Raw genomic sequence first — 18045 nt, forward strand, 5'->3', positions numbered from 1 at the left:
CTTCCAGGAGACCAGGGCATTGAGGGAACAGGACATGAGTAGGATGAGCTGCATGTACCAGGGACCAGCCTGCCAGCCCTTCCTGGAAGATCTCAAGCAGTAAGGGCTTTGGGATGAGGGGCTGCTGAGGTCATGGAGGAGGCTGCCATAGGACAGGGATGGGACCCACCCTCGGGGCCAGATCTCTGAGTTCTGCTGGCTGTAGCACTTCCAAGCTGGGGAGGTGGGGGCCTTCCTTTTTGTTGGAATATAAGGAAAGAGACTTCACCAGGTTTTGTCACGAGGGGACTGGATGTGCGAATGTCACTGTGAATAGGCTGCAGGCATAAAAGGTGTCAGCCAGTCCTTGGGGAGGACTCAGCCGGGGCCTTGTGTCCTGTTGACCCAGGGACAGCAGCTTGGATCTGTAATTGACTAGTGAATGGGACTGTCCAGGAACCTCTGGGAGCTCCATGCAGGCTCTCTAAGGGCCTCGTTTTGTGATTGCTCTTTGTGAAGTCTGTGGTTTCAGCACGGGGCACCTGCAAAGGTGAGCTTGGTCACCTTCGGGGGATCCCCACCTCTTCCACTGACTCCTGCTTCCTCACCCACAGTGGCACTCACTTCTGTCCCAGCATCTCTCTCCTCCCCCTTGGTACCTTCCCTTAGCTTTTCTGTGTGAACAAAACACAGCACCAGCTCAAGCCAACAAAGTCCCACCACTGATGGGCTGGATGATTTAGGGGGGCCCTTCCACCTTCCAATTCCAGCATTGGGAGAGGAACAAGCTGGGTGGCATGGAGGTGGGAAGACCCAAGAGGAAAGGACTGCTGGATGCTGGGGTGGCCGGGGGGAGTGGAGGGACCTGGAGATCTAGACCTGATATGGCAGCTCTTGAGAGTGAGGAGCAAAGCCTCTCTCCCCTCCCCCCTCCATGTTCGCATCTCTACACAATCTCCTCCCCTGCTCCTTTTTTCCATAACTGGAGCAACTTACCGTGAGAGAGTCTCCCAAGGCACCAATGACCTTGATGTCAGCTGGCTTCAGCCTGTGAACTGAGAATGCAAGCCGGAGTGAGTGGAAAATCGGTTCCAGGAGTGCACTGGATCTACCTCCCCCCAAGCCAATGAACACTGTCCAGGAAAATGGAGCAAGAGTCAGTTTCAATAGTAGTACACCCTGAGCAAAAGATATGCAAAGCCCATCCTGTCAATACAGCTCAGTAGTCGCAGCCAGGGAGCTCATCTGCCAGTCTCATCATTTTGATGATATTTGGGATAAAATATTACATCATCCTGTAAAAGATCAGCTCAGTTTCTCCAGAGTGAAAAGGGAAATACTTTTATACCAATGACATTTTTAACTGAGGTAAGAGTCACATAACATCAAATAATTTAAGATAAACAATTTAGTGGCATTTCGTGAAAGCACAGTGTTGTACAACCATCACCACTGTCTTGTTCTAAACATTTTCACTGCCCCAAAAGGGGACCCGTGTGCTTATTAAGCAATCACTTCATGTCCCTTTTGCTTCAGATCTCATCAACTAGTAATCTACCTCCTGTCTCTACATAGGATTTGGTCATTCTGTACATTTTATATAAATAGATCCTATCATTTATCATCATATCCACCTTTTGGATCTGGCTTCTATTTTGCATAATGGTTTCGAATTTCAAGTATGCTAGAGGATATACTGATATTTCCTTCCTTTAGCTGAATGACACTGCATTAATCAATCTATCACATTTTTATCCATTCATCCACTGAAAGGCATTTGAGTAGTTTCCAACTTTTGGTGATTGTGAATAGTGCTGCCACGAATATCTGTGTACAACTGCTTGGTTTTGGTTTTGTTTTTTGGTACCGGGGACCTAACTTGGACCTTGCACTTGCACCGGAACCACTGAGCTAAATCCCCAGCCCACAACTGCTTGTTTAAAGGCCTATTTTCGATTATTTGGGGTATGTATCTGAGAGTAGAGTTGGCAGGTCATATGATAAGCCTATGTTTAACTTTTGAGAAATCACCACTTCGTTTTCCACATCCTGGCTCTATTTTTTTAATCTCTTGAACTTAAGCATATGCTGTGATATGGCTAAGCAATTATTTATCCATGCAACAAACACATTGAACACCTGGCAGCGGCTGGATGCTGGAGGGACAGTGACCAGAAATGGATAGGCCTTTTGGAAACCCACAGGCTAAGGAGAACATAAAAGAAGAGGCATTCCTGGTTGTAATAATTCATAGATCAATAGACACTGCTAGAGGTGCAAAGTGAGAGATCATCTAGAGCTGGAGGGATGAGTCCCCAGAGGGCATGGCAGGGGAAGCGTCAGAACAGACCTCAGGGAGAACACGGTGTTGAGTTAGTTCCCAGGAAATGATGAGGTGAGGAGCGGGGAGGGCAAGGCAAGTGATGGACAGAGAGCAGAACAGATGTGGTGTGGTCTATAAAGCACGGCCGGTTGTACAGTCTGGCTTACGGGGAGGATACATGAAGAAGGCAACAACAGTAGCCACCAAAATCATTGTAAGTTAGGTTTGGGTCACAGGCCTTTCATGCCTGGCTGAGAAGTTTGGAGATTAGCATGACTATTGCTACATATGTAATTACATGCATACACTAGTCCTATATCTCTCTACCCCTTTTACCTTACACGTATGTCAACATGAATCCAAGTGCATTTTGAGATCCATGCCTACAGTGCTTCAAGCCATGGGTAGTTCAGTTCCTTAAGCCATAAGCTTACCTCTCCCTGCCCAGACCACCCTGATTTTGCCATGGTTCCCACATGTGCCTTCTGTCGTCCTTAGTGATATAACATTGTGCACTAAATTGTTAAAACAGCTTTCCTGCCTTGGAAGAAGTTTAATGTAGTTTTCTCCAGGAAGTGGCCACCTGGGGGAAGAAGCCTATCCTTAGAGTGGGCTATTGCTTAAGATGGATGAATTGAAATCTGCCTTTGGGACACCTTCTTGATGGCTTTCTTTGCCAAGGCAACCTATTGCACCTGCAGTGAATCACAGAAGATACTTTCAACACAAGTGGGCTCCATATAACCCACAGCACTATCCAAATCACAGTTGACCAGTACTTATACTTGCATAGGAAGCCATATGACACTCAGTGGAAAGGCTGCTCAGAGGGATCTCCAAGTCTTTGGAGACCTCTTGGCCACCTCTTTCCATGATGCATGCAGAGGGGGATCTGCCACCCCCACTGAACATTAGCTCCATGCAAACTGACACATACTTAGTTGTGAAAATATGTATGCAAGATATATAGATAGTGATCCTCAAACTTGATCATGCATCTCTCTGCTGGAGAGCTTGTGAAAACACAGATGGTTGGCCCTACCCTCAGGGCTTCGAATTCAGTAGGTCTAGGGTGGGTCCAAGAATTTGCATGTCTGACAAATTCCTAGGTCCTGCAGATGCTGCCAGTCCAGTCTGGGTACCACATTTTGAGAACTACTAATAGAGACACACCTTTTTATTTTTAAAGCCATGGCTGCAGTCTGTTCCTCCACTTGTAGCTGAGAAACCTAGAGCCATTTCCCCTGTGTATATGCACAAATTGTCTTTGAGTTCATACAAGTGGATCTACTGTTGCAAAGTCTGGTGGTGGGTGTGCAGCTCTGCCTCTTTAGATTCTGGAGCCATGAGGTGTATGAGGTGCCTGTCCTCTGAGCCCTTCCCACTGCCTTTCATGAGCAAACATGCGTGTGTGTGCATGCATGTGTGTGCACACGCACAGAAGTGCACACACTCACGCACGCACGCGCACACACACACACAGCCTTCCACATGATTATATCCTGCTTGGCCCTTCCCAGCCTCCCACAGCTATACTATGTGGTTAGAAGAACAATATCAAATCATAAAGCCAGCTGCACACATTAGCACACGTTTACAGGGCTAAGCATGAGGACGTTAAAATGACCCCATCTGAAGGAAATCAGGCTATGGGTAAAAAAGGCAACAAAAACGGAAACTGACACCCCTCCTCTGCACTCCAGAGGGGTTTATTTTAGCTCCCAGTGATGATAGTCAATCACTACATTCTTACTGGCATAATAGAGTGAATTCTCTGAACACTAGCTGGTATGCAAAGGTTAGGGGAAATCTTGGGGGGTTGGTAAAATGTGGGAGAGATGGCAGATTTTGCTTCAAAAGCTTTATTATTATACTTTTCTAAAAAGGTAGCTGAAACTGACCACTCCTGTCTCCTAAATTTGTAATGGAAAGAAAGGAAACGCAAATATACATGTACACACACAAATGTATTTTTCTGTGTGTGCCTTAGTCACTTCCCCATCCCTGAGACACAATACCCAACACCCACAATACTACAAAGGAGTAGAGATTTATTTTGGCTCAAGTTTTTAGCCCACGTTGGCTGGCTCCAAGGAAAAAATAGAGGAGCATGGCAGAGGAAAAGATGCTCAATCCATGGAGGCCACAAAGGAAAGAGAGACAGGAGAGGAGCCAGGAACAAGAATAAAACATCTGGGTCACACTCCCAGCGATCTACCTTCAACCAGGTCCACCTCCTAACAGCACATTTAGCTACTCAACTCATCAATGGATGAATCCAGTCCCATGATCCAAGCACCTTCCACACACCTAAGAAATTGGGGGACATTTTAGATCTAAACTATAACAATGAGTATGTGTGTAAATTAGATAGTTTCTGGAAGGGGAATTTGATGTTCAGATGGGTTCTTAGTAAAAGATAAATTGATGAAACAGGTGTAGGTGGGAAGGGTTGACTTATCCAGATTTTATTAAGTTAGAGAAATGTATTACATTGGTCTAATAGTCTATAAGTCTTGATTTGTGGTTTATTAATGTTATCATATATGACAAAGACACAGCTTAAATACAAAGGGTGATCAAAATATGTCTGTGTTTAAATAGAAGGGTTGTTAAAGGCACATTACCATTAATCTCCCTCAAAATACTTTCCCTCACTTCAAACTTATGTATCTTTCTTGCCACTTTCTGAAGAAGTTCTGGAAGTTCTTTTTTGTGAGGTCTTTGTAAGGTGTGATGTAAAATACAGTGAATGCTTCTGCTGAGTGTCATCCAACCGAAAGGTAGGCTCATGAAAAACATTATGGTGTGTCCTCATCTGCCTTATTCACTGGATCTGGCACCATGCAACTTCTGGCTCTTCCCCAAAGTCAAAATGACCATAAAAGGTAAATGTTTTGAATCAATTCACTGCCACAACAGCAAAATTAAAGACACTCCCAAAAGAGGATTTTCAGAACTGCTTCAGAAAGTGGCAAGAAGATAGATTAAGTGTGCTCAAAGCAGGGGTGAGTATTTTGAGGGGGATTAGTGGAAATGTATCTTCTACTGCAATAAATTTTTTTAAAATGTAAAACATTCATTGTATTTTTCTATCATACTCACGAAGCAAAGAACTTCAGCAATTGCTCTCTTTGGCAAAAGAACTATTTAGAAATAAGATTAAACTGGTGGGGCTTGATTAGCTAAACATTATCTGGTACAAACTGTCCACACTACCTTGAAAGAAGTTGATAAACATATCACTAACTCATCAAGATTCCTAGGGAAGGACTCTTTTATCAAAAGGTCAACTGAGTGAGCTCTGATGAAGTATCTTCAACAGTGAGGAAATCCATGCACTTGAGTATAGAATGGGGAGGTGCTCCCCATATTGTAAAAGCTAATCCCAGGAGAAATGTTTGGCATGCTCGTGTTACGTGTTGTGTAACCGAACAATTTAAACCACTTGGGGCTGTAATCTGAAAAACCAACTCCTTCAACTGTCAGCTGGGGATGCCCAACCCATTTGCTCTCTGATTTTAAGGACTTATGAAAACACTTCCATGATGATAGCAATTTGCTGGCAGAAGACTTGTTTTTCTGCCTTTGGAGTCTTTGGTATGAGTTTAGATAGATAAATATGCACCTTGTACATAGTGGGAACTCAAATGTGTTCATGTCACAAAAAGTGATGTAGGTCTAAGATGATGGATATGTCAGTTACTCTCATCTGATCATTACAAATTATTTAGATGTACTGAAATGCCACACTGTATCACCAAAAATGTGTACAACTACATGTCAATTAAAATATACAGTAATAAAAAGTGTTAACTTGAATTAAAGGCTATGTGGTTGGTGGCAGGATTTCAAAGCTCTCAGAGCTTTAAAGTGATGAAAACTGTAGGGCAGGGAAACAGACAAATAAATGTCTTGGGGATGAATTTGAACTTGCACGATGAGCTGGTTGCACCTAGGGACAAGCAGGCTATTATTTCCTTCCTGATGGCAGGTTAGGTCAAATCGAAAGCCCCATGAACAAATGGTGACCATAGTAATAGCTTCAGAACCTACACTGAACATATTGCTGGTTTACAATGGAGCAAAATTCTAGAATGACCACCCAGTGCTGTAACATGGGCTTATTTATTATGGTAAACGGGGACTGAACCCAGGCCCTCTCTCTGAGCTACATCCTTAGCCCTATTTATGAATGAATGAATGGAGACAGGTTCTCATTAAATTGCTAAGTTTCCCAGCCTGGGTTTGAACTTGTCTTCCACCTGCTTTGGCCTTTCAGAGTGCTGGGATTACAGGTACTATAGGCCATGATGCTTGGTTTAACATGCATATTTTCATATTAGTTTTTTAAAGAGCACAATTTAGCTAAATGGGTCAAATAAATGATATTGGAAGCTTAGACAGGAATCAATGGCTCACAATACATGAACAAGCCATTCTGGTTTATACTATTGGTGAGAGTAACATATAATGAGCTTTGTAGATCTGTTTTCAAAACCTATGAGTTTTTCCCCCTGTGTGGGATTAGAGATTTCACTTCAAGACAGCCAACCTCAATAGGTGGCCAACACACCACATCCCCTCTCACTCCCTGTCCCCAATCCTTTGAGAAAGATACTCCTTTTCTCACCAGGAAACCTTAAGTCAGCCACTCAGCCCAGCATAGGTTTTTTTCTTAGTTATCCCGGGTAGGTGGAATAGAGATACCAGCAAGTAACATAAAATATTGGTGCAAGTGTTTACAAAGTGGTAAAGCCCACCAGAGCTGGCACTCAGCACAAGACCTGCACACGTGCACTGACTGGGAGGCACACCGTGCAAGCTTTTATTTTTTATTGGCCACCAAATACTAATTGGTTATGAAAGAAACGACATATAAATCGGCTCTCTGTGTCATTCCCAAGGCCTACAGGACAGGGGACCAGGCTCATCACCCCTGAGCTCAGAAGTGTGCAAAGAATGAGGCCCTGGGCTGCAGAGACCTGGCCTGGGGTCATAGGCAGCCACCTCTTCTGACATCACTTTCAGGGATGTTCAGATCCATGTGTCTGTGGATTGAGGCAAACACTGGAAAAGAGGACTACTGAGGTGGTTTCTGAAAATAATTCTGAGGGTGAAATAGTTATTTTGTAAGATAGTCTTAGTGAAAAATTATTTTCATGGAAGACACTTTGGTTGGATAATTTTTAAGATCTGTTTCAACTCTGAGAAGTGATTCAACAAACATTTATTGGGCTCCTACCATGTGCTAAGTTATAAAAATAAGATGACCAGCTCATATGCATATCAAATGCCTTCATTTTGATTGGAAATTATAAACATGATATCCAGAAGCGAGAAAGAACTCAATAGAAACATGACAGTTATCAGAGGAAAATAACACTGTGGCCCTGTGCTAAGATTTTCAGCCTCTCTCATCACTCAAAAGTATGGTGAGAATCCTTAATTATAATCAATGGCACACTAATGATATGGTTTTCACTATTGTCCATTTGGTTGGGGGCAACTTTTCAGATGAGACTCAGCATTGCAGCCCAAGCTTTATTGATGAGTGTGTCCCCAGTTGCAAACCATGACTATTTTGGCCCTGTGCCACCTTGGTTAACTCAGAAAGGCTTAACTCTGTTTACTCAAAAGGCTCCTATCACTAGGGCATCTCAGATCCCAAGGCCTTGAGATTTCTTGCTTTTGTATCTTCAAGTACTGATAAACACAATAATCATCAGGTCATAGAGTAAGCAAGAGGTTCGCAATTTATCTACTATTTAGATGTTGAGATATATTCAAATAGACTGTCATGGTTGTCATGACAGAAACAATCTAGACAGATTGCAAAATGCTTTATAGATCATCCTTCCAGAGTGATAAGATTAAAAAGGAATGGATATTATTTCACTATAAAAAGTATGGCTATTAAAACATTCAGGTTGATATTCTATCTTTCTCTATCTCAATATGCACATCTATATATGGATATATCCAAAGCTATATCTTTGAGTAAGTGATTTTACTACAGGGAAGACTTATGTATAAAGCTGATCATTTATTTCTGCTGCTAAAGTCCAGCTGGTAATATGGCCCATAGGTATGAAGCATGGGGGCAAGAAGTCTAAAGACTAAAATGCATGCATATGCAAGATCTTTATCACTTCCATGGCTTGGATGTTCTTTGTCCCCCAAAGGTGCAAAAGCCAGAGACTTGGTTCTCAGTGAGGTGGTGGAACTCTTAAGAGATGGGATTTAATGCAAGGTAATTAGGTCAATGCCCTTGGAAGGGATTAATGTTGGTCTCCTAAAGTGAATTAGATCTTATTAGAAGGGGTCATTATAGACTGAGGCCAACCCACAAACCTGGTCTCTTCTGCACAAGGCCAATTCCCTTCCCATTCTCCAGTATGTTGTATCCCAGTCAAGAGCGATGTCACCTGATATTGGATATTCATCCTCCAAAACTGTGAGCTAAATAGAAGACTTCTTTTCTTTACAGGTACCCAGCCTTAGGTTTTTTGTGGGTTTTTTTACTAGAGAAAATATCTTATTTTTTAAAAATGGATTTTTCACTCTTCAATTATTTAAGAATTTTATCTCTATTAAAACTATTTGATATAATCCATCTTTTCTCAAATGAAAGACTATGGTAAAACTATACTTTAGCAACTCAAGTTGCTGTTCAGACCTTGACTCCTGCAGTGAGCAGAACCCTGAAGCCTGCTGTACCTGGCTTGGCACTGAGCTGCACCCGGGCTGTGCACTTCTGGGCCCAGTGACTGCTTCATGAGGCAAAGCACCTGAACCCTTGGTCTGCTCAGGCTGCCTGAGGACCTCTGCCAGCCTTAGGTATTTTGTGACAGCAACAGAAAGCAGATCAAATGCAATCACCTATTCCATTACTTCAGCTTAGAACCAGTGTCGGTTATAGATCAAGGTTTTGGTGAGAAGATTTTTAACTTAAATGTCCATCATTTGAGTGTACAAAGCTAAGACATGTGTGAAGAGCAGGCTAAACCAGGGCATTTGTTTGTTCTACTCACAGTATAAGAATACAGTCTAACTGCAAAGATATTTCATCCACGTAGGCACTGTGACATCTTTAAACTTAATTTTCTGTCTTTTTTTTATAATCTTGAGGCCATGAGGAGTAATAGATCAACTAGAATACGAACTCCTGGAAGGCACATAGGAGGCACTCAGCAGTTCTCTAATGGATGAACATATTTAATCCCCCTCCAGGACCAAGCAAGGGGACCTGTGCCACTGGTGCTGTGACACTAATGCCGTGAGTTCCATGGGTCACGATATGACCCTCCTGTGACTCTCCACAGGCACATGAGTCACATACACATGGCCAGCGCTCCCAGGCTGCCTTGCTGGAAGAAAAGGGGCAGCCTTCAGGCAGCTCCTCTTCAGAAGGTGTGCAAGCTGAGAATTCCATGAATGTCTTTATCAGAAACAGACATTTTAGAAATACTGAGAGGCAGTGAAATGCACAGATGGGTATTTTCCTGTTCTGTGCAGCTTTGAGTGCATTCTGCATAGAACCTATATGGGGATAATGGACTGGGTGTTTTGCACTGTTCTGTTTGAAGGCAATTTTGCTTTTTTGAAGAACAAATTCAACCATCAAGGCTGCAAGGCAGGGAGAATGGCATCAATTCACTCAACTAGCATCGTGCAGAACAGGCCTAGCACAGGGTCAGTACGCAATAAATGCCGCCTGATAGTGACCTTTATCATTTTTAAAAACAATAACCAAACACAACCACAACCTCAGTACACAGGCAGAGCTACTTATATTGCCCTTGAAAAGCCTCAAACGAGTTTGAAAATCACTGAATGCGAGTGTGTACCTGAGGTGGGAATTGAGTTGGAAGGACTCTTGTCAGGACAGCTGGTCTCTGTTCCTTCTCTCACCTGAAATGAAATAAGAAGAAAAGGACCTTACTAAATTGGAAACTGGGTGAGAAGTGGCTCTCTCTGTTGGAAAAATAAAAGGTAAGGTAAAAACCTTCGATGTTTTTAAAGATTTCTCCCATGTCCTGGTATCCCATTCTTCCTGACATCCTGTCCAGTGGCTCCCCGATTTATTGCCCCCTCTCCAAGGCCTCCTCTTCAGCTGGAGTTCAGACCTTTGCTCTTTCTGGCCTGAAACGTGGCGCCCCTCACCAAGATCACCGTCTTCAGTCCATGGGTTCCCTCCCAGATTTCTGGTCATTTCAGAATACCCTCTCCCAACAGGATGTCGGTATTCCCCTCCCAACTCCTCAGTACAGACAGGCATTTGTGTCTGTGTTATTTATTATTGTGTCCCCAGAGCCTAGAATGGTTCCTGGCATGGTAGATGCTCAGCAAATACTTGTGAGTTGAACAAAGAAATCACTCCTCTGTATCAGCTTTAGCCCAAAGTCCATTCTCCCACTCATGGCCTAAGAGGTCTCCAAACTCTTAGACCCTGACCAAAGTCCCCAACCCTCCGTGCCTCCATGTCTCTGTTTCACACTCTCTTACCCTCTCCTTTACTTCCTTCCACTGCCTCACCCTTCCCTACACCTGGCTCAGCTGTAGTCATTATTCAAGACTGAGGGCACAGGCACCCTTAGGAAAGCTTTCTTTCCTCTGTGTTCCCAGAATACCCCAGGAAAGCTTTAATTATAGTACTTACTACATTGTGCTATAATTACCGGTTGACTTAGTTGCTTCAGATAAGCAATATATCTTACTTGCTTTGACTCCCCATGTCTGGAATCCACCTAGCCATCCATTTATTCAGTCAACAAAGAGTTACTGGCCCCTGACCCTGAGTTTCTGCCTTGAGCTTGCATTCTAGACCTACATGGGAGATACTTAATAAGTATACCTAAAAGAATACATCCCTGCCTCTTATCAGAGGACAATACCAACTCTTACAAAGCACTCATGGCATGCCAGATACTATTCAATTTATTAACTCATTGCAATTTCACAACTTTATTTGGTAGAACTATTATTTCACTATTTTCCAAGTTAAAAACCAAGGCATGAAGAGGATCAGGACCTTGCTGAATGACCCAGAGCCCGTCAATGGAAGAGTCTGCATTTGAACTCAGAGCCAGGTTCCTAACTCACTGTGCCACTACCCCCTGGATGTGTCCTTCCTGGTATGATATTAGAAAGTATGGGACAGGTTGGTAAATCAAGAGTCTTTCACACTGCATCTCTCAGGGTAGAGGCCCAGGCTACTAACTTAGCTTCCACCACTTGGATAAATGTCACTGTGCTTCATAAAATGCAGAGGTAAGGATTAGAATCGATTCCCACTCGACCCCCCTAAGTCCCCAGTTCCCTAGGGACAAAGACATCAACCGTAAAGTGTTGGTGAGATTCTCAGAGGAGTAGATAACCCTATCTAATCTCAGCCAGCAGTATCAAAAGGTGACACTGAGATAAGTCATAAGAAAGATATGAGTAAGTATGATGACTTTTAAGGCCTTTTGGTTTCTATACTCTGTGGTTCCAGAGTTCACCACGTCTCTTTCCCTTTCCCTATGGTTTTCTTCAGATTAAGGACTCAAATGAACTCTGATGAACTTGTTAGAGATCTAGGAAGGCCTGTAGAGTCACAACAGATTGGGAACAGACACACCCAAATCCCATAATGCCACAGGAGCTGATGGCTCGGGTGGTTCTTGAGTGATACTGTAGGGAGATCTGCTTCCAAGTACCAAAGGAACGGTGACACACTCAACCCTGCACCCTCCTCCAGCCTGCCCTGAGTTTCAAATGCCTGTACCTGTCCCAGGGGAAAACACATGAAGTTTCCAAAGATTCAGCATTGAGGAGTGGCCCCTGGTTCACCTGAATATTTGGCAATCACAGAAGACCTTTCCCTACCTCAGGCTGCCTCTGGGGTTTTAGCAAACTGGACTGGTAGTTGCTGTTCCTGTAGGTGAACAGATAGGGGCTCTCCTGCAGAGAAAGGTGACATGTGGTAATCATGATCCAGGAACCTGCATGCCTTAATTATCAGAGATCACCACCCAGCAATGCCTTTGGCCGATTCACAACATTCACAACATCCCCTCAGTGATCACCAAGCCATTGTCTGGCCTCTCTTTCCTGGGCTGCCCATTCATTTCCTTCAGGAAGGTACTGGTGCATTGAAATGTCCCATTTGCAAGTCAGCGTCTCTGGCTTTTGTTTCCTGGAAGATTGTGCACTGCCAGGCTAAGTACATATATCTCAGTGAGAAGAGAACTTAATTTTAAGCTTCTTGGAAGCCAAAGTAAAGAGAGTAATACTTCTCATTGTACAGTAAGACAAATACTTATCAGTGTATCAGGAAAGTTAACAAATTGCTTAGCAGTGATAGAAGTTATTCAGGTTTAGCCATTTTCTCATCCATTTATTTGGCAACATTAATTATATACCTACTACATATTAGCCACAGATTTTAGACATAGCCAAAGCAACCCACCTTCAAGGGCACCTAGATACTCATCATTCTTTCCTTCTTCTCCACTCGGAGGTAGAGGAAATGTTGGAAATGGCATTGGAGCCCAGGGCCAGGGGCCCAGAGAAAGTGGGTGGGGCCATTGTTTGGGACCAGGTAAGCTTTGGTCCTGTGCCTTCCACTGGTGTAGGAGACCTCCGTGCTGCCAGAATGGCTCCCCTGGCCCACAGGCATCAGCCTTAGGGGAGCCCTGCATGCAAAAGTGTGGCCAGGCCCAGAAGAACAGATGCCCCTTCTCAGCAAAGTCCACGGGGCCACCAGATCTCTCCCCTCCACTCAGCCCAATCCTTCCTACCTGAGACGGACACTTTATCAGCCTCCTCTCTATGGCACCGAATGGCTCATCTTTCTGTCCCACTGGCTTCATCTAGAAAAGAAGGGGATTTCTGTCGCCTGCCTCGCAAGCACGAGGACCCAAGTTCGATCCCCGGTACCAAAAACAAATTAAAAAAAGGTTTCAGTTTAAAAAAAAAAGGGCCGGGGATTTAGCTCAGTGGTTTCTCCACCTGCTGCGCAAGCGCAAGGACCGGAGTTCGATCCTCAGTACCAAAAAAAAAAAAAAAAAAAAATAGAAAAGAAGGGGACCTTTGGAACAGAAAAGTCCTTTAAGGTAACATTTGACCAGCATTTCTCAAATTTCTCAAATTTTGGCACTTGGCCCAGCAGTATTAGCACTATGGGAAACTCATGGCAAATGCAATTTCCAGCCCCTATTCCAGACCTGCCGAGTCAGCTGCTGGTGACTGTGAGGCTCGAGTTTGAGAACCACTGCATGGGAAGAACTGGTGGGGCTTTGCTACTGAAGGGACTTCTAGTCCTCACAGTGCAAGAGGAAGTGAACGCAGAGAGGAGGAGATGGGGCCTAGCTAGGAGGGGAGACTCTGGCATTGGTACCCTGGATCAAGCAAAGGTCTCCCAGTGGTCCCTCAGGGGCCAGTTGCCCAGCTTTGCTTCTTGTCCTGCTTCTCACTGCCCAACTTTTAGTTGGCTCACTGACCACATTTCCTTGGACAGGAGAGCAAGACAGGAAGGAAGGGGCAATCCATCACTTGTGTAAATCCCGTGGCTTTTCCCTCATCCTGCCCACTTCCTGTGTCCACACAAACTCACTCCTGATGGAGAACAAAGCCCTCTGGTACTCTGTTTCCACAGCTGTGGGTGAAGCCAGTGTTGGGCTTGGGTCAAGCAAGCCCCACGTCTCTATCTGGGAAACAGAGATATGGTGACAAGGGACACAGCTCAGTCCTCATAGCCAGCCAGGATAACTAGGGATTCAGGAATGGGTGGTGTGGGACCAACTCTGAAACAGGCAGCTGCTTAAATGACAGCCAGGAAGGTCACCCAACAACACAGGCAGTGGTGCATGGTATAGCAGCAGGGGAAACCAGCAGGTTATGAACTTAGGTAAAAGTGCCGAAGACAGACAAATGAAGAGAGTTGAAGAATTAGATGGAGGTGGGGTGGGTTTGTCATTTAAGGTGTTCATTATACATGTATAAATGATTAGAGCAAATATTTCCAGGGCTTTGAGGGGTCACAGATTGTTTTCTGTACATGCTATTTTCTGTTTGCGAGTGTCATGTTGAGTTTCAGCTTTGGAGCCCAGAGTTCTGGGCTCTTGTGGCACCTTTGTCCTCAGGTCCCTTTCTAAGGACTCTTGACAGGGGATGCAGGAAGCTACTGGCTGGGGCACTCTGTCTGGCTCAGTCACAGATTCTGCATCTGTATGAGGATTTCAGATCCTCCTGCAGTATCTTAGCCAGAAGCTGTGCCCTGCCCAACAAGAAGCTGAGAAGGACCTTTACCCAAGGTGAGAATGATTTTCATCAAATGGAAGGAGAGTCCAATAAGAGGCATAATTAAGGTCACATTTGGAAAAGGAGTGGCAGCCCTATAACCCTGAGTTGGGGAGGAACTGGGCTCTCTCATGCCTCTTTCGGTTTTATTCTGATGATGGCTCAGCAGCCCACAGAGGGTGTGTTGACCCCTTGCTTGCTGCTTCTTTTCTCCAGTCCTTCAAAATTTAATCAGTAAGAATCTGGAGAGAAGCCCCGAGAGAGGCACATCTAGAGGATTCTGATAGAATGGACAGAGCTGAGCCTATCTTTCAAGGACCTCAGAAAAAGAAAATGTATGGATTTCCCCCAATAAATCCATTTCTATTAAGGATCCTAAATGTGTCTGTGTTAGTCCCCTATATCCTTCTCTCTCCTGCTAATCGCTTTACAACTGTGCTAGCCCTATATCCTCAGCGAGGGTGGAAGATGACCTGGTTCCTTCAAAGAATCTCTCTTTCCCTAGCCACCCCATGCTGCACACAGAAGTGCGCACACTACTTTTTTACTGCAGGGACACTACTCTTTTACTCCATTTTCCTGGTCCTTTAACTCCTTGCGTTTCCTTGCCGCTATGAAATTAGCTAGTGTATGAGGGATGAGAGGGGACCTCTTTTGGGGGCCTTGGGACATAGCTCAGTGGTAGAGCACTTGCCTAGCATGAGTGAGGCTCTCTGTTCAATCCCCAGCATTGAAAAAAAAAAAAAAAAATTCCTCCCAAGGAGCAGAGCTCTTACTCAAATGTGAGCAATTTCCACATTCCCTACCCTACCTAAAGGGCTAGTGGCTCTAGCACCCTGTGCAGGGCTTGGACAAGGTTGGTTCAGTGCATGTTGGAAGGAGTTGGGACCTGAGTTCCTTAGAAGTGGGTCCCTTAAACACTACCATTGTACAGGAAATTCCCAGAAAGTACGGAGGTGGCAGCAGAGGGGCACCGAGAATGAGTTTTGTCCCCAACCCTAAGTCCTCCTCAGCTGCACGTCTGGAGCTCTGCTGTGGGACAGTCCTAGGCGTGGCGTCCTCAGGGCTCCTTGTACCACGGCAGGCGGAGCTCCCCCCCCCCCCAGAGCTCATGCCCGTCATGGGCTGGGTCAGGGAGGGCAGGTGTCCCTGTGACCTGTGTACAGCTGCACATGGCTCTGAGGGCTGCAGAGATACCTCTCCCTACAGGCGTGTCCTGGGCCCCATGATCACAGCGGTCCTACTGTCCCCTCTCCACTCCCCACCTCTCACCTGGCTCTGTGTCTGCAAATGTGAGCACAGGACAAGTACACCCGGCTCTCCCTGAGGTGGCCCCAGTTAAGCTCAGCACAGCAAAAATCGAGGAGTAAAGACCCCTGCCTGCTCCTGATCCCAGGGGAGCAGGAGTACTGAACCCGAGGGGGAGAAGGAGCCCAAACTCACCGGCCTCTTCACAAGCCCTCAGGCTGGCGGATGTCATTGTACCCTTTTGCAGGTAGAAAATGTAGAGGCCCAGAAAGACTAAGTCACTTGCCTCAAGAAATAACTCAAAGCAGGACAGAAACTAGAACCCAGGTTTTCTGACTCCTCGCCCTGTGTCCTTGGCCCTAACCTGTCGCTGATCACTCATGGATGGATTCTCACCTGCAGGAATGGCCCGTGAGTTCTAGCAGCACCATGGAGAGCCTGGTGTTTCCCAAAAGGAAACTAGGGAAGGGATGCACTGGGTGAATCCCCCTCCCTCCCCTTCCTGAGCTGCAGGAACCTCCAGGAGCTCGGGGGAAGCTGGCCTGGAGGGTAAGCGCCTCTGTGCTCTCTGTGTGCCTGCTCTTCCCGACCTCAGGGTGACTAGAATCAGCTGGGCATGCAGGACACCTGTTTGTATGCGCAGGTACATGTCTCCACAGCCCGATACAGGTGCTTATTCTTACTGCTACCACCAACATCAAGGACAATCAACAGCGAGATTAAAATAGAAGAAAGGAAACTAGCCCTGCCCCCATGGACTCCCCAGGCACTCCCCAGTCTGGAGTTCAAGGGCTTCGTTTCATCTCTGGCTCTTCTTGCTCCCCTGCCTGCTGGGTGGGCCTAGCCCTCTCTGAGCCCAGCTGCCACATCTGACTCACTGTGCTCTCCTCTCCACGAGTTCTCAACCTCCCTGTGCCTCAGCCACCTCTAACCCCACCTCTACAGCCTCTCCCCCCTCGCCTTGCCTTTGGGTGCACAGCTGGCTCACCTCACTGTCTGTTTACCTGGTTCCTAGGGTTACCTTCCCTTCCCAGCTGCACCTTGGGAGCTAAGCTCCCTCCATGAGGAGGACGGAGGCCACACTGGGGGTCTCTTGCACCTCCCTCAGCTCCCAGCACAAGGCACCCGCAGGGGCCGGCAGCAGTGGGTGAGGAGAAAGGTGATGTGGGAGGAGGGGCCGGCAGTTTGGCTGAGCTGGAGCAATGGCCTTCTCTGCTGAGAGGGGTGGGAGGGCAGCCACGAAGTGCTTCTCTGGGAAATGTCCCACCCAAGGGTCAAGTCCACTAACAACCATCCCTGCCCGAAGAAATCTGATGCCTGGGGCCGGGGATTTAGCTCAGTGGTTTTGCGCCTGCTGCACAAGTGCAAGGACCCGAGTTCGATCCCCGGTACCAAAAGAAATCTGATGCCTTCTCTGAAGGCCAGGATGCTTCCTGCCATTGGGGCTGTGGGGCTGTACCCTTCCTGCCTGCTTGGTCCTATACTGGCTGCTCATGCACTCGGCATAGCATACCAGCTGAGATGGATAAAATGGTTCTAATCTAAGAGAGAAGAAAAACAAATTCGTCACAGGAATTCTAAAAATAGGGCAGTGTGGATGGGAAAAAATAAATGCCAAAGTAGGTCCGTGCCTCGTTCTCTCGGAAGGTCGCAAGCCTTGCTGCTGCATTCCATGCACTGACTAATCCCTGAGATCCCTGGGGCACCGTCAGGACTTGGGAAGCCTGTCACCATCACAGTACAAAGAGCCAGCACAGGCAGAGTCCTCTCTACCAGCCAGGACTGAGCTGCACACCGGATGTGTGGGATCAGGGTGTATAGTCGTTTTTCCTGTCTAGGGATTGAACCCAGGGCCTCACGCTGAGCTACAACCTCAGCCCCATCCATCCATCCATCCATCCATCTTTTGAGACAGGGTCTCACTAAATTCCTCAGGCTGGCCTTAAATTTGAGATCTTCCTGCCTTGGGTTCCTGAGTAGCTGGGATTATTAGTATGTGCTACCACACCTAGCTATGGCTGGGGCTTTGAAGAAAGGAGTGGAGATCTTGAGCCCACACGCAATAAGAGGTGGAATTTGGTTCTGAACCCGGGTCTTGACCACTCTGAAGTCCCTGCTGGTTCTAGGCCCTTCTCTGAGCCTTTAAATCTGCACAGTGCTGCCAAGGCACGCAGGAAAGCAGGGGAGAGATGAGAGGGGAGCCCGTGCCC

General features: G+C 46.0%; 1 protein-coding gene across 6 annotated transcripts in view; it reads right to left on the minus strand.

Annotated features, from left to right (window-relative positions):
• Plb1 (phospholipase B1) overlaps positions 1-18045 on the minus strand; it is a 134546-nt gene that overhangs the window by 70232 nt on the left and 46269 nt on the right. For all 6 annotated transcript variants that reach the window (XR_015453213.1, XM_087216507.1, XM_021253651.2 and 3 more), the window contains 4 exons: positions 13087-13158; positions 12173-12247; positions 10153-10216; positions 976-1034 (listed from right to left, as the gene is read on the minus strand). Coding sequence is in view for 5 of the 6 variants with exons in the window: in XM_087216507.1 (XP_087072633.1) it covers positions 976-1034; positions 10153-10216; positions 12173-12247; positions 13087-13158 (270 nt within the window). In the remaining variant the exon portion in view is untranslated. The remainder of the gene's footprint in view (positions 1-975; positions 1035-10152; positions 10217-12172; positions 12248-13086; positions 13159-18045) is intronic.

The sequence above is a fragment of the Heterocephalus glaber genome, unplaced genomic scaffold (assembly GCF_053883595.1).
Source record: "Heterocephalus glaber isolate CG9 unplaced genomic scaffold, H.glaber_assembly_v1.0 deba00001457, whole genome shotgun sequence".
Classification (NCBI taxonomy): Eukaryota; Metazoa; Chordata; class Mammalia; order Rodentia; family Bathyergidae; genus Heterocephalus; species Heterocephalus glaber.